This window comes from Vulpes vulpes, chromosome 11, assembly GCF_048418805.1.
Source record: "Vulpes vulpes isolate BD-2025 chromosome 11, VulVul3, whole genome shotgun sequence".
In the NCBI taxonomy this organism is placed as follows: Eukaryota; Metazoa; Chordata; class Mammalia; order Carnivora; family Canidae; genus Vulpes; species Vulpes vulpes.
In genome coordinates, this window is record NC_132790.1 from 18436107 (window position 1) to 18452842 (window position 16736).

Below are 16736 nucleotides of genomic sequence, written 5' to 3' on the forward strand. Positions count from 1 at the left end.
GGCGGGCACACACGAACAGAGGGGGTTCGTGAGGCTGAAGATTCAGAAGGGCCGTGGGTGCAGCTAAGGCTCTTGAAGTCGTCTCTGGATTCGGGAACTGAGTTCTTAGCAGAAAGGTAATGGGATTAAAGCAGTGCTGTGGAAAGGCCACTCTGGGACAGAGGGGAGCGGCTGGGGACGTGGTGGAGCAAGCAGGAACCAGCTTTGGAAAGCAGGAGAGAGAGGAGGCTGGAGCTGTGACAGCCCCCCGAGGGGGAGAATGGGAGGGTCCGTATGGCTTGGGGCACCGGGCCTCTCCCTGAGGTAGGGGACCACCCCCCCCCAGGCTGCTGTGTGTTGGCCAGCTGTGGTGGAAACATTGGCTCGTCCACTGGGGGGAGCTGTTTGACCAGACAACTGCTCTGCGGAGCCCAGGTTGCAGCGCGCGAGGGTGGGGGTGCCCGGGGGGTGCCTGCCCCTGCTCCCAACTGAGGACGCCCAGCAGCACTGACAACCTGACACCCTGGTGCACAGGAGGGTAGGACGCGGACGGTCAGGGCCGAGGGGAGAGGGGCCCTGCTCCTTCCCGGGGCTCACCCAGACCCGACTCCGGGCCAGGGTCCTGTGAATGAGGTGCCCCCTCGGCCTACTGTGTGGCCGCAGCCCGGGAGGGCTCCCATCCTGCAGCCCGCGCAGCCGGTCCAGGACTGCCCAACATTTTTTTCCAGAATTTTCTTCCAGCAGAGCTTTTATGAACTCCTTGCCCTTCCCCTTTGGCTAAGAACCTCCCAAATGTCACCAGGAAGAGCAGGAGCCATAGAGTCTGTGCCGACGTCTCACCACCCCCCCCCCCGCCAGAAGTGGGGTGCAGTCCACGTATAAAAGTACAAAAGGTAAAAGGCTGTGTCACTCAGCACAGCACGGTTGAAAACACAGGGCCCCTGGGGCCACCTCCCGGCGTCTGTGCACCGCTCTACGCGCTCCCGTCAGCACCACGTCTGGGATGTCCTCCCAGCCCGTCTGGGCCTGCAGGTGGCTGGGCCTGCTCCCCCTTGACGCCGAGACTTGGGGCCCCCACGTGTGCCTCTCTGGGCTCTCGGCCATGAAGAAAGTCATCTCCAGTCCTCCGAGCTGGGCGCGGCCAGGCGAGAGTCGTTCAGCAGCTGGTCCTGGCTCAGCAGGGTCTGAAAGGACACAGCCCAAGGGGCAGTGGGACAGGGTTTTGGTCAAGGCTGCCCTGCTGCAGCTAAGTGGGAAGCAGTGGGACCCTGGGTGTGGTCCCGTCTGACGCCAGCACCCTCCAAGTTCATGGGGTTTCAGGGACCCCACAGATGAAACCAGAATAGACTGCACGATCAAGGCAATACACTGCTCACGCCTCCTTAGAGGTGAAGTTGCTATTTGAAGACCACCCAAAGCCTACTAGTGGTGATGAGGGCAAGGTAGGGTGCGTTCACTTCAGTAGGTGAGCCAAGAAAAAAAGAAAAACCAGTTGAATAAAAATGATCCCATTTCCATTCAGGGAGTCTACTGTCCCCCCCCCCCCCCCCCCCCCCCCCCCCCCGCACGCTTCTATCTTGTCCTTTCTTGTCCTGGTTACAGCCTTCTTAATGTGCCGAGATCAGTGAGCAAAGGATGGTGACAGGCCACAACATGGGCAGATGCTACAGCCAGTGGGCTCAGTGGTGGGACCGTCAAGGACCGTCAAGGACCTAATAGGCATCGGAAGGTACAGGGCCTCAATAATGGGAATCTACTCTGTGGCTGGTCTTTTACTGGCGGCTGTTGTCGGTCTGTAAGCCTTGCCAGGAGGCTACTATTAGCTTCACTTCACAGATAACTAAGCCGGGGCTGGGGGAGAGAATGACTTGCCTGACGTCCCAGAGTTAGTAAGAGGCAGAGCAGGAGCTTGAACCATGCAGGCCTTACTCCAAAGAGGCTTCTTTCACCGACACCATTCCACCTCCTTACAAGGCACACCAGATGCATCCATGTGCCCGTGATACCCATGAGGCCAGAGGCATGGCATAAACTACATGTGTCTCATGGGCAGAGAGGCCGGAGCAGTGTCCACCAGGCCAGAGAGGAGGCCCGGGCACTGGGCTACACAAGGCAGGTGACCCAGAACTGCCAAGCATCTTGCTTTCCTCTGCAGCCCTGAACCTGGAGAGGACTGAGACCTGGCATGCTTCAGCTGGGTTCAGGGCAAGGCCCATGACCCTTCTCTCTCACTGCCCCTAGCAGCTCAAGGCCTAGCTCAAGGCTCAGCAGCACAGCAGGCCAATGGAAGCTTCTGGGAGGCTTTCCACTTCAGAGCTGGTTCCAGCTCAGGGCACAGGGCCCAGCACCACTCATCAAATTCCTAGCAGAGGCACTGATGACACAGGTTTGGGACTGGGGGAAGGGGGAGGGTATCTCAGGCCTTGGGCACCACTACACCAGACTCATGGGGTCACCCTGGCACCTGGTCTACTGTGGAGAGAGGGTCAGAATCCTACCGTGAGGCGGTGAATGTCTTGGGAGAGGAGCCCTATCTGCGTCACGGTGCCTTCCGAAGGTGCCATCTGTAAAACGGGCAGCAGCCTGGTCAGCACACATGGAGTCAGCTTGTGATTCACAGGGATGGCATGCAAGTCCTGTCCTGGGGGAGTGGGTGAGAGCGGGGGCCAGGCCCTGAGGAGTGACAGGTGGGCAGAGCACATGCTGTTTCTGTCTTGGGGAAGGGCGGAGCTTCCAGTATCCCGAGGCCCACCCTGGCACCAACACGGAGGGTGCACAGGAGAAGGCCAGACACGGCCTGTCAGAAGCAGCCTTTCCACACGTGCTTGGCGCTCCAGCTATTTCCAGGAGCAAAAAACAGTGGGGAGGAAGGCCTCAGGATGCTGAATACACTGACCATTCCCAGCGACAGCAGGACCCCACGTGCCCATGCCCCAGTACCGGTATGGGTGGGCAACCTTAGAGAGATGCTCATAGAGCTTCCTCCCTGCTAGGAGCCTCCCTCGCCTCCCCTCCTACTCCTCAGGTAATGCTGGTCCGCTCCCTCTTCCCTAAGCCCACGTAGACATTGGAGATTTAGAAGCGTCCTCCGAGGGCTTAAAGTATAATCTCTCATTTTCCAGGTGGAAAAATTGAGGCCCACAAAGGGTGACAGGCCTCGCTTGAGGCTGCACAGAGGTTTAGTGACATAATCCCATGCAGGGTTTGCAAACAGGTGCATGCAGAGAGAGACACTCTTCGCAGGACATTGTAGGAAATGAGGGACAGAGCCTACCCTGGGGCTCAGCAGTGACACCCAGCTACCAGCCCTGAGGAGCACCTGCCATTCAGTGTCCCGGGCACTGGGATCAAGCACCAGCTGTGCCAGCTGGAGAGCCCATCCATTTCTCAGCGGTGGACTTCAGCGGGGCCAGGAGGTCATCGCCCATCCCTGGGGCTGCTGATAGTTTAAGAAGCAAATCTCAGCATTGTCTCCATCTGGGACAGATTTAGAGTGCCCTTGATGAGGCCACCAAGCCCTGCCCCTGCCACCAGACAGTTCCTATGGGGCCCAGGGGACCCGGCAGGGCCAAAACCTGCCCTGGGCAGCCTGGAATCTCCTGAGCAGGAACCCAGACTGGCAGGATGTGTCTCTCCCTCAGTCCTCGTCCAGACAAGGCCCATCTGGAAGAGCCATTATCAGTTAGCCAGCCTCTAAATCGGGAGGCCAGGGCAGTTCCTGTTCTGCCAACAGGCCAACCCCTGCAGCAGTTAGGGGCCCAGCCAGGTCAATAGCAGAGAAGCTTACAAACCACACAAAAGAACAGAGGCTATTTCCACAAGGCGGCTTTCTTGTCTCCCCCTCTACCCCCTAGGTGGCTCATGCCACCGAAATGGACACCAGCTTTGGGGTCTGCGTGACAGATGTGCCCTAGAGTCACTGAGCACAAGGTTCCCCAAGGCTCCACAGAGGGAGATGGAGCCTGGAGCAAATAGGGTATGAGGGTCCCTCCTGGCCCCCGCCCCCTTGTCCATGACACTTGGCAAACGCTGAGTGTGCATGTGGCCAAGGCCCGGTTGAGCGCCACCAGCCATCATGCTGGGCCACCCACGGGACTCTGTCTCCAGCCGTGCCCAGCTCTGTTCCCCTGGCGAGGTCAAGACAAGCAGAACTGTTTGCTTCCTACATAAATACCATCTTTATTCCCAGAAAGAAGCAAGCACCTCCGCGGTAAGGCACAACACAGTTATGCTGTCACTGAGGCAGAAATCCCTGCCGCCATCCCCTGGATCTCGGCCACAGGCCTGAGGCATTTGAGGGTGCCCCTCGATGGAAGCACAGCCGGGGGCCCCGAGAGCCGAGCCTCTTGGGATCGTCCATGACCTCTGGACCCGTGTCCAGCTTCATGCTGGACTGGTGGTGACGGTGGCCACTAAGAATGACTACAAATACACAAGCATCTCTGTGAAAGTCCTCCCGAGTCCATCTTTGGCAACAGTCCCCAAAGCCGGCCCCTTAGCAACTCCATACCCTGGCCACCCCCCAGAGTTCAAAGAGAGACTGGCCGGGGGTACGCAGCAGCTGGAACGTTCTCTGTGAGGCATGCACAGGTGCGGGGGGTGAGGTGCAGCTATATGGTGACACACGCGGTGTTACTGTGAAGCTCTCAGGGTGCACAGAGGACAGGTAACAAGGCCATCAGCTTATCTGTCCCACCTGGTCCAGCCCATCCAGTTCAGGGGCATCAAGGGGGCTATGGCCCCGGTAGCCACTGTAGATCCTGTGACTGTCACCAGTACTGTCACTGGGCTCCATGGGGCAAATGTAGTCCGTCGATTCATCGAATTTCTTTTTTCTTATATTTCCAAAATGTGAAAATCCTAGTTTCTTTGGCTAAAACACAATAAACACAAGATTAAGAGAAGGGGGATTATCAGGTCAGTGGGCTGACAGGACTCACAATATAGCAAAGAGCGGGCCCAGGAGGAAAGGAATGAGGCAAACTACTTCTGGAAAAATTCTCAACAAAATAGAGCTCCTGGCTATGGATAGGCCAACAGATAAATAATCTCGAGTGAGGAGAGAGGATCTTGCTTCTCTAAGACTGTGTATGGGACACTCACGCCCTGCTGTCCTAGGAGTGACATTCTACTTTCCCCAGGGGTGGGAGGGGGCTGCAGGAACTTCTAGAGGGTGCCAAGGGGGAGGACCTGCCTGACGTAGCCGCTGCATCAGCTGCTCACAGTGCCTCACGCCCTGGGGAGGCCACAATGGAGAGCCCTGGGCGGCCCCTCCTGCTTGCTCTAGCTTCACACGGTACTACCTCTGCTGGCCTCCCCCAGGCACACTCCTGGTCCTGCTCCCTTGGGAAAGGAGGTCTGTGCATGAACTGTAGCTCGGCCTAGGCATCGCTGTGCCCCTGGGGTCAGGGCCAACCTGGCCTCCAGGGATTGGACGTGCAGGCGTGCAGCCAGAGAAGGACATGGTCTGAGGACAGTGCGGCTCAGGCAGCTTCTAACAGGCTCTGTGGGATTCAGGGAGCCCCAGTGAGTGGTGCTGGTGCCCGTATGACCTCGGGAACCCCAGACAGCTATGTACTGGCCACCTCCACAGCGCAAGGAGCCAGTTGTCACCAGGGGCACTCCCCGTGTTGGCAGGGCAGTTCTGACAGAGACCCCTGTGGCACTACGGCACACAGATGAGCCTGGCTGGAGGGAACTCAGAACCATGAATTCGTCTGCTTGCAAGATGAGTCCAGGGGGCACCGGGGCGGAGGACATGCCCTGGCTGCCTGGGATTAGATGCTTCCTGGATGTGGTGTCTTGGTAAAGAAAGCTGTCCTCTCTTCCGTGGACTCAGGTACGGCAGGGGACTGGCCTAACCAAGCTCTCAGGACAGGACCTGGGAAAGCCTCCTCATCCATGAGCCTCGAGGCAGGGCCCTGCTAGGTTGGCTCCAGCCACCGGGCCCACTGCCGTACAACAGGAGTGCTGGAAGGCAGGCCCCCAGGGGCACCCCAGAAAGGGCCTGGAGACTCACCCGGACTTTGGCTGTGGTGGTCAGGGGTGTGTAAGCGGGTGAGGCCATTTTCTCTCGCTTTTCCTGTTCAGCCTCAGGACCAATCAGGGCATTGAATTTGGTGGTTAGGTGGCGTCTGAGGAGCGTCTTTTGTGGTGGAATATTGAGAAGCATAGCTAGGGTGTCCCCGGTGAAGCGTGGCTCCAGAATCTAAGAAAAAAGCATAGACAGAGCCACCCAGAGATGACCATAGATACCTCCAGGTGGTGACACTGTGGAATAGGCCCTCATGGGCTGAAGGGTGTCTCCAGAGCAGGGGCTGAAGCTCATCTACTTGCCCTATCACTCCCCTCTGTTTACCTGGCACAAGGCCTGGCTCTGAGTAAACACTAACACATTTGTTCACCAACAACTTCCTTTTTATAGATCTGCAGAGGGCAGTGGCTTCTTGGATAAGGCTGTCTCCCAGGGTCTGCTCTGCTCTGGAGGACACATAAGTATTCCCTTCATTTCCCCACTGACTTTACCACTTGACAGATCTGAGTGACAATCATGACCATACTGTGGCAAGTGCGAAGTTACACTGTAGTGGCCAGTCACTCATTTCCCCCCAGCCTCTGCATTTCTCCAGGTACAGGTGGAGAGGCTGTGTTAAGGCCGGACTCATGCAACCCATTCGTCCTGAAACCCCCTGGATCTGTTGTTATGGAAGTCCTTCCAGAAATCATCTTGCTTCCATGAAGTATATTAATTCCCAACTGCAAATTATCAAGTATTTTGATATTTCAACTGACATAAGGGCTACTGGTATTTTTTTTTTATTGGGATTTATGTCTAGCCATTAAGAAATAAGTTCCTGAATATCCCAGTTTACACTGAAGAGCCACTCACAATGAGGCCTCCATGGACACCACTCCCACGAAGGTTGGGCGCGTACTCCGCCAGGTCCACGGATCGCAACCACTCCATCACCCTGTGGTTGGACCACTGCACAACTTCTGAAGGAGAAAGGTTACTCTGTGAGAGGGAGAAGGAGAGTGAAAAAGTTAGGTCTCATAGGTCCTACCCGTGGTTCCCTGTGGGGCCAGCCTCTGTGAATAAGCCTGCCCCAGATGCCCAACCAGAAGACAACCCTCATGCCCAGAGAGTCAGGCAGCCAGCCCAGCCACCTGGGGGCCTTCCCAGTTTCCAAGATATAGAACTCTCATGGAATCTAACAAGATCTTCTACACTGAAATATCTGATCCCAGAATCCTGAGACTCATTAATTCTCTGGTTGGGACTAGTAAATGAAGGCACAGAGTCATTCATTCAGTGATTCAGAAGAACTCGAAAGAGGGCTATCATTTACGAGTTGAGTGTTTCATAGACAAAAGCTGTCCCTGGTGTGGCCAAATGTTTCAGGGGAATACACATTAAGACACTTACACCCAAGTAGCATCTTAATCTTCAGAATGCTCAGCACTGTGCCTGACACACAGAAGGCATTCAAAACCTATTTGTTGAATAGGGAGAAAACGAGACGGCAGGTAGAGGTAGGAGTCTTTAATCCCTCAGGAAGAGGAGTTAGTCTTACAGCGGGCTGATAGTTAGTTCCTAGGAACAGGAATATAGGGGTGTGGCCAGCAACTCTTTAGCTCTGGTGGCCTACAAGAGCTCCAAGCCATGTAGAGGGTGGCCCTCCACACAAGGGCCACCAAGTGCCCCTCTGTACATTCCCCAGAATGTATGTTGCTGTGTCTACCTACACTATTTCTTCTCTTGTGAAACCTGATCACGATCCCCTGTGCATGTGGCACTGCAGGTCAGTTAATGTTGTATCTACGAGTAGGAAGATCTGAAATGTCTGGCTCCTGATGGGCTCTTCCCTCCTCTACTTTGACCCCATCTTTCCATTTTGCTTTCCCCTTCTCCTTTGCACCACTTGCTCATCATCTTTGATCCTTGTGATGGCTTTGAAAGACTTGTTGCTGCCTCTGGCCCCAAGCACGGGTCTCCCCAAGAGTGGTGGGAGCTTAGAGGTCTAGTGTCTGTTGTAGGACATGAAGTGCAGGCCACGGGGGTGTCTAGCAGACCATGAAGTGTTAGCAAAGGAAAGAATTCCAAGCACCCTGCTTCCAAAGGCAGCCATGCTGTGCTGAGGTCATTCTTGTTTTCTCGCACCTAATCTTGCAAGTGTCCCTACTCAGGGCTACCAGGATAGGTACTGTCCTGCCCTCACCTCATCAGCTGGCCGCCGGTGGAGGCAGTGGGGGTTGAACTTGTTGACATGTAGCACGTGAATGGCACATTTGATGCTGAGATGATGTAGTTGGCTGGTGACTTTTAAGAAGAGGAGATCATTCTGGAAGAGAGAAGTTTTGGTTGATAAACCAGAATCTCCAAGGCGGCTAAGATCCCTACATTTCCTTCACAGGCCACACACAGACCAGTCTCCCGCATCTCAGGAAGGTGCACATGGACACACCAGCAGCTTTTCTTAGCATGATGGTTCATACTCTGCTACCTCGGACCTCTTATGTGACTAACAATACTAACTTCTAGAAGGAAGAGGTGGAATCGAGTTTAAAATAAGCACCCCAGGGATACCTGAGCTGTGTGCTTGTAGGGACAACCGAAGCATAGAAAGGGAAAATCCTCACCACAGTTAGGTACTGCAGCATTCGCCCATCGACTCTGGACTCATGAAATTGGTCTTTGTACTGCGGTAAGCCAATATCATCAAGCCAGCCTACAGAAACCAGAAGAAACACGTGTGGTCGGGCTCATAAGAATGGGAGACTAGAATGCAAATGCATAAAAAGCAACAAATGGTCATCTTGAAGGCCCAACTGTATACCCCATAAGGAACCTGCCCAGCTGCCTCTCCCAAGGAGAGCACAGTCTTTGAGGCATGCATTCACAGGCAAGTGACATGCATATATATTGCTCGTCCTTACGTGTCACCCAGATGTGGTCCAGCAGCGCAGACTTCTCCTCCTGCTTGGTGTTGATGGCTTTCACAGCTAAAATCAGCTTCTTCCTGTGCAGAGGTTGCTTAATTCCTAACTCCTGGAATTGAAAGATGAAGACAGATGTGGACATCCAGCCGGCAGCTTGACCCTCAGAGGGCGTCATGTCTGGGTGGAGACAGTCCACCTTGGGGTGAGGGCCCTGGCATCAACCTACAGTGACAAGAGGAAACCTCCGCCTCCTCCACCTGCCCACATGTGCGTGTGTGTGTGTGTGTGTGTGTGTGTGTGTGTACGCATGCGCATGTAAGGGCAAGGGATTGGGGAGTAGGAGCCTCACCTCCCCAGACATTGGTTTGAGGAGAAATGGGAACCCCCTTCCCAGGGCTCAGCCTTTACCTTTTCCATGTCCTGAGGGGTAGCTGACAGCAAAGTGTGGCCAGAAGTCACCCACTGCCTGGCAAAGATCACGTACTGACCCAGCCCGAAGTCCTCCAGCCATGCACACACGCGCTCTGTGCTCCACTGGGCAAAAGGGGCACTGGCATCACTAGAAGCAGGAAAATAGCATGGCCCTGTTAGTGGGAGAGCCTGAGGCTGCATCTGGACATAACAGAGCCTCAGAAAAAAAAGGGAACCGTGTTTTAAACCATCCTGATCGTGGGATCTAGCCATACAAAGTTCCAATACTCATTTGCAGCGGGCTCTAGAGTTTTCTATGATAACACCTGGTCTGAATTTTGAATCTGCAGGGACTGTGAGCACGGGCCAGTCCTGTGGTCCTCAGGAGGCTGTATTTATGTGCCATCAGTCCACTTCTCAGGCACACATGCCACAAGCCCAGAAGCGTGCCTCATTAGGAGGATAACTGTGTCATCAACAGGGTTTTTATGGATCAACACTGTTTTTAGGGAAATGCTTAGAAAACTAGGAAAAGAGGGTCAGTTCTCTAACATTAGAAAAGAAAACCTTCTGAGCAGCTAATACTTTATTAATGAAACACTAGGGACATTCACGTTAAAGTCAATAAAGAGAATATTTTTAATCGGGACTGACAACACGTGTCTGAGAGCGCAACCAGCATAAGAAGAAAGAAAAAGAAGGCTAGAAGGTAAAAGTAAAAGACAACCACTCTTCTCAGATGATGTACCTGCGTGCCTGGAAAACCTAAGAAAACTCAGTGAGGTGGCTAGTTCTAAAACACATATACTAGCTGCAGGACTTGTAGAGCTAATAATAGCACACATACTAACATTTTTGTTAAAATAATTTTAAAATCCCGTTTATAGCCATCAGAACTATAAAATGTCTAGGAGCTGCTTTCACCTGCAATGCCTAGGTCTTACGTAAGCGTGTGTGGGGATAAGAAGCAGTGCAGGGGGAGGTGGCGACTATAACACTCCATTGAGCAGCATCAAATCATGAATAAATGACAAGCTAGATCGTGTTCCTAGACAGGATGGCTGGGTATTACAAAGCCATCCGTTCTGAAAGACATCAATTTTTCATTTAAGAGTGACTATAATGGCCCATTGGAAACCTCCATGGAGTCTGAGGTGGGGAGGTTGACAAAGCAACTTTATGTTCTTTGGAAGAAAAATAAACCACAGGATTTATGGAATGTAGAAAACTAGATAGTCTGTAAGGTTCCTTCCAGGAAAGTACCCCTAACATGCCCGTTAAAAATTTTTTTTGAATGCCTGGTTGAGTTGTTCCTAAGGTGAAGGAGTTAAAAGACCAGAAGGACAAGAAAGCATGATTCTAGATGCCCTGGGGTAAATAATGGCCACTTGGAGTAATGAGCTATGAGTAGGTATGGATCCAGGTTTTGTGAGACTTAGAACTTGTAAAATTTAGGGGGCCTTCTTCCAGAAAAGTACAAAATTTGAATATGGAATTACGAACAAATATTCATTTAGGATGAGAAATCACAAAAGGTTACACATTTAATTAAACTGAAAAAAAAAATCACGAAATATAGAAATATTTTTATTAATTCCTATTACAAGTTTGTTATCTTTGTCGATGTATTATATTATGTAAAATCAAGAAATTTTCAGCTTTTTCCAGTGTTTTCACAGGATTCACTCTATATGAACAATAATCCAGGAACTTAATTCACTATATTTGGAATGTATCTTTTGCGTTTAATGAGTTACTGCTTTTGGTATGATCTGGAATTTGTTTTTTGTTGAGATACTAGTTTTTAAAAAAGCCAATTAACATATAGCATATTATTTTAAAAAAGCCAATTAACATATAGCATATTATTGGTTTCAGAGGTAAAGTTTAGTGATTCATCAGTTGCATATAATACCCAGGGTGCATTCCATCAAGTGCCTTCCTTTGTGCCCATCACTCAGTTACCCCATCCCCCCACCCACCTCCCTTCCAGCAACCCTCAGTTTGTTTCATAGAGTTTAAAAAAAAAAAAGACCATAATAAACTTAAGATTATTTATTTGAGATAGAGAGCACGAGCGAGCGGGGAGGGGGAAACAGAGGAAGAAGGAAAAGCAGGCTCCCCACTGAGCAGCAAGCCTGATGCCTGCCCTGAGCGGAAGGCAGATGCTTAACTGACTAGGCCACCATGTGCCCCGGTTTGTCTAATCTTAATGCCAGAATACTTTCAATTTTAGAAGTTCATTTTATCATTTTTACTTCACATTCTATTAGTTTGTTATTTCACTCATTTTCTTATTTCTGGAAATTGGTAAAAATAAATATTCAATATATAGGAGATTTCAGTTCTGAAGGACAAACATGTTTTTGAGATCATTTAAAAACCTTGGTCCTGAGCAGCCCAGGTGGCTCAGTGGTTTAGTGCCACCGTCAGCCCAGGGCCTGATCCTGGAGTCCCGGGCTTGAGTCCCGCGTCGGGCTCCCTGCATGTGGCCTGCTTCTCCCTCTGCCTCTGTCTCTGCCTCTCTCTCTGTGTGTGCCTCTCATAAATAAATAAATAAATAAATAAATAAATAAATAAATAAATAGTAAATAAATAAATAATAAAAAAATAAATAAAATAAAATAAAATAAAATAAAATAAAAACCTTGGTCGTGTACACCTTCTAGAGCTCTGGTGCTCATCTTCAACAGAATTCCCATGTCCTTCTTTATAAATTGTCTCCACCCTCCTACACCTTCGTTGTTCCTATAGTGGCAGATCCTGCTTTTCCACCCCCTTGCCCCCATGAGTTGCTCGCAGTTCTAGGGTCTCCCAGGGCTATAGCTGAACATGCAATTAAGTAATTTAGAGAGGACAGAGAAGGTACGTTTCAGACACAGCCAAACCACTTGCTTTACTGACATGTTCCAAAACATCTTTCCAAATTGCAGTTAAAATGACGTAACAGATTATCAGATAGCCATCCCCATGAAAGAGAGAGAACAGGGATCCCTGGGTGGTGCAGCGGTTTGGCGCCTGCCTTTGGCCCAGGGCGCGATCCTGAAGACCTGGGATTGAATCCCACATCAGGCTCCCGGTGCATGGAGCCTGCTTCTCCCTCTGCCTCTCTCTCTCTCTCTCTCTGTGACTATCATAAATAAATAAAAATTTTAAAAAAATTAAAAAAAAAAGAGAGAGAGAACATATGGTGCATTTATAATTGTATAGACTTCATTAGTGTGTTTCTGACTAGAGAGAAGTTCTGTTTTGACTAAGCATCCAAGAGAACCAAATCCCTTGCCTGATCTAATAAGTGGAAGAAGTTTTCACAGAATAGCTTCTGGTTTTATACATTTGAAATGTTTCTTTTCCGCTATCCCATACTTCTGATACTGAGTGCCGAAGGACACGTTGATACTAGGACATGATCTCCAATTTTGTATCTCTGTATCAGAGTGCTGGGCAAATAGGCACACTGGGAGGTATCAGGAATCCTGGAAGCCATTTTTACACAGAACAGCTAGTCAACTAAACATGAAGTGACTGCAAACCACATATGCGTAGCCCAATAAATCCAGACTAAATGGATACCCCAAACTCAACTTCCCCCTTAGCCAGATCCCCCAAATATCCCCATACTGCTCTTATGTCATCTGACAGAAGGCCATGTAGGTAGGCCAAGGGAAGGTAGGAGTAAAGAGTCAGCAGTCAAAAACTGGTTGTGTTAAAATACCTTACTTAGGAAAGTTTTGCAAAACACACGGCTTTGTCAGCACATTGATTGGACTCTCTCTAGATCCTAGAAGACATTCGGGTGTGAGTAAAGGAGCTTGAAGCTTAGACTTTCTCACATTCAGGATAAACCTGATGCCAAGAATACAGGAGAAAGGCAATAAAATAGTCTGATGGGAGACCTTCGTAGAGCTACAATCCCAAAGGGCAGGAAGACTCAGGAGGCCAACTTGGAAAATCCTTGCACAAAAATAAGATGCAGCCATGTGATCAACTCTGCCTGACTTCAACATTATACACTGCTTTATTTTTGGAAAGATAAAAACACCTCTCACCATGTACCAAAATAAATCCCCAAATAGAGGATTCAAACAGTTTTTTTTCTTTAAATCATCAAAAAAATTTAACATGAACGAAACCACAAAGGAGAAGTTCATGAACCTCATTATACATAAACATAAAATTCCATAAGTCAAAGTGTCTCAGAATAAAGTAAAATTCTGCAGCAGGCCTAAAAAAAGAATTTATCACAAATATTAGACATAGCTTCATGTCTTACTCTATAGAGACCAGATAGGAATCTGTAGACAGACATTAGCAAAAAATGGCAAAAAATGCAGACAATTCATAAAAAGTAAAATGACAAACATCTGCAAAGCAAATTAACAACAAAATGTAATTTTTTTTGTGGGTGTGACAGGCACTCTGTAGAGCAGTGCTGACTGGAATGTACATCAGTAAAACCAGAGGAAAAAAAGACAATAAAATTCATTCTTCTATAACCTTGGAGAGGAGTCCTATGAAATGTCATTATCAAATATTATTTTAAAAAGAAATGTTTTCTTTTTTTTTAAATTTTACTTATTTATTCATGGGAGACACACACAGAGAGAGGCAGAGACACAGGCAGAGGGAGAGGCAGGCTCCATGCAGGGAGCCTGATGTGGGACTTGATCCTGGGACTCTGGGATCACAATCTGAGCCAAAGGCAGACACTCCACCACTGAGCCACCCAGGCGTCCCCAAAAGAAATATTTCATTAGAAAAAAAGAGACTAGGGCTGGAGACTTTCCGTAACCAAGTACTTTTATAGTGATATTGGTGATGATACTTTGTAAGGCTATCCCTAAACATCTGTAAATACCAGAGGACGTCAGTTTATATCAAATTTCTGCTTATGAACAATAGAGGCCTTTCTTCTCTACCAGCGAATACATGGCCTTACCACAAGCACTGCTGGGATAAATGCAACAGTCTCCTCAGGACTTCTTTCCCTTCCCCTTCCTCATCCTTGATATGGTTAACAAACCACAAAGACATCAAAGCAGCCCTGTGGCTGGAAATGCAGTTTCTCCTTCAGCAGAGAAAGTTCCTGACTTTGGTTACCCCATCCCAAAATGGCTGGCAGAGGGTACACGGGTCCCCTAAACACGCACTAAGGAAAAATGCCAAAGGGTCTGAGAGAAAGTTCTTCTACCCCTGCCAGTGAATCAATCCTAAAGAAATGGTCAGAATTGGAGCTAATGTTCATCATGCAAGCTTACTGTAGATTTTTTTCATCTCTGAAAAATCAGAAACAATTAAGTCTAAATTTAAAAATTGCTAATAAGTTAGAAGGCTCTTATGGAATATACAAGCTTTCTTTGGCTCACTTTTTCATGGCTCTGGATTGGTCTCTGCCTTCTCAGACCATGTCCTTAGATTTACCGACCATTTACATTTGTAACACCAATGCCTTGATCCTGAGAGAGCAAGTACAGAAGTCTACATATCCCACATCTCTCTGCATGGCACTTGGAGGATACATCTGGGGACATCTATCAGAGTGCAAGTGGATCTAGAGAGGCCGCATGTCTCACGCCCAAGCACACCTGGAAAGCCTAGAAACCTGGGGTGGCAGGGTGGGGAAGGGTAGTGTGCATCTGTGGGTTCCCTTTCTTAGAGGTGCAGGTCTGGGAACAATAGGATACTTTCAGGATACCTTCTCCTCTCATCACTGGGACCTAGACTGGATTGTTTCTGAGAACTGACATTTCAGTTGTGCCCATCTTATTCACTACCTGCATTTGGCACAGGTGTATGGCAATCTCAGAGGAATGAAATAGGAGTTAAACGTTACTTTTCACTGTTTGGTTAGATTTAAAATGTCATAATCCAATCCTGAGGAAAGCACCCAGACGTCTGATCTTGGCTGAGCAACTCAGACTTCAGGAGATAATTACTGGAGATAATATTTTGTTGAAATTGTCTTATGGGAACAGGGGATCAGAGGATATAGAAAGTGATTTTCCTTTTTTTTTTTTTCTACCATAAAGTGATTTTCTACCATAAAGTGATTTTCCTAAAACAAAAGAGTAAAGTTGCACCTGGGCAGGCCTGAGAGAGGCACACTTTCGCAGAATAGGGTGGCCCAAGGACAGGGGGCAGAGCCAGTAACTGGAAGGCATCTACCAGTGCAGTCAGGGCAGGCCAGGAAAAATTTAACTCCTTTTCTTGCTTTTTTATATGGGCGTGATGGGAGACTCATGCCAAAGTTTCCATTGTGGTTCCAGGGCACACACCATCTACAACCCCTTTTCGCCAACACCCTTCAGCAAAGTGTGGTGCCTTGTCTTAGGAGAGATAATAGCAACATGGCCCTTCTCAGCCAACAGCCTTTGTGGAGGTCTGTGCAGTTGGGGGGACAAAGCCCTTCCTCACATCTACTAGAGGAAGATCACCAGTGAATTGCAGACTGCTGATGCTTGGCTTAGATGGGCAGTAGCACGTGCAATCCTCATATGAGGAGACTGAGGCATCAGAGAGGTTATAGAACATGGTTAAGGCTCGGTGCTAGGAATTGGTTGAGTGGACACTGCAACTCAGGTCTATGATTCCAGAATCTGTGCCATTCATGGCTGCACCAGAGCTTCTCAACTCAGTGCACAGACGCACTGCTGAGAATGAATTACACCTGTGCAGAGCCACTGAGGTCCTTGGGGAGGCCAGAAGGCTCACCCCCCACGTTGGCTTGTAGGAAGCCTCTTGACTTTATTTCCGTGTGCCTGCAAAGCATGAGCAATGTCCCCTCGTGCTATGTAGGAAAAGGGGGAGCAGCTCTGCACTAGGACTCCTGCCTCCCATCTCTGGAGCGTTCAGCCCCCTGGCCAAGATCTCATGGTTTTCTGTGGATGGACTGGAGGGAGCCTTACCTTTTCTGGCCTTTGGAGTCTCTGGTCCTAGAGAGCCTAGGCCCTGCAGTGGCCCGGAGCCCACCTCGTCGAAACTCTGCCATCCCCGGGGCATCAGTGTTGAAGTTCCCGGACTGAGTTCTTCGGATTCTGTGTGGAGAGGAGTCCATGGAGACCGTCAGGGGGCAGGCCTGGGAGCATGTAGGCAGTGTACTACCCCCCTATGCAGGGCCACACCAGCTGGACCCTGACTCTCCATGGCACTGCCGCCCAGGGCCTCCGCAGAGGTCAAGTATCATGGCCCATGACGGCTCCCCAGACCCAAGCCTCAATTCTCATTCTGCCTCTGGGATTTGGGGCACAGCCTGAGGGGTCCAAGTGAGGAGTGATGCCTGGTAGGTGGCCCTTTTCTACCACATTTCACACCCTGAGTCAGTGGGGTCAGCAAGTCCTTCCTCAGACACAGACTGACCCCTCAGCAGGAAGAAATTGCTCTCATCCGTGTGTCTCTCCCAAAGTCCA

At 49.8% G+C, this 16736-nt stretch overlaps 1 protein-coding gene across 13 annotated transcripts in view; it reads right to left on the reverse strand.

The window, feature by feature from the left end:
* Positions 1–709: 709 nt before the first annotated feature.
* The window catches only part of PPFIBP2 (PPFIA binding protein 2), a 147980-nt gene continuing 131953 nt past the window's right edge, over positions 710–16736 (reverse strand). For 9 of the 13 annotated variants that reach the window (XM_072725705.1, XM_026008332.2, XM_072725707.1 and 6 more), the window contains 10 exons: positions 16236–16364; positions 9328–9478; positions 8917–9028; positions 8620–8708; positions 8199–8321; positions 6869–6994; positions 5999–6187; positions 4676–4852; positions 2478–2543; positions 710–1163 (listed from right to left, as the gene is read on the reverse strand). In XM_072725705.1, coding sequence (XP_072581806.1) covers positions 1092–1163; positions 2478–2543; positions 4676–4852; positions 5999–6187; positions 6869–6994; positions 8199–8321; positions 8620–8708; positions 8917–9028; positions 9328–9478; positions 16236–16364 — 1234 coding nt within the window. In that variant the 3' untranslated portion in view covers positions 710–1091. Of the gene's footprint in view, positions 1164–2477; positions 2544–4133; positions 4853–5998; positions 6188–6868; positions 6995–8198; positions 8322–8619; positions 8709–8916; positions 9029–9327; positions 9479–16235; positions 16365–16736 lie in introns of those variants that run through there. The other 4 variants (XM_072725706.1, XM_072725715.1, XM_072725716.1 and 1 more) reach the window with 1 other exon arrangement.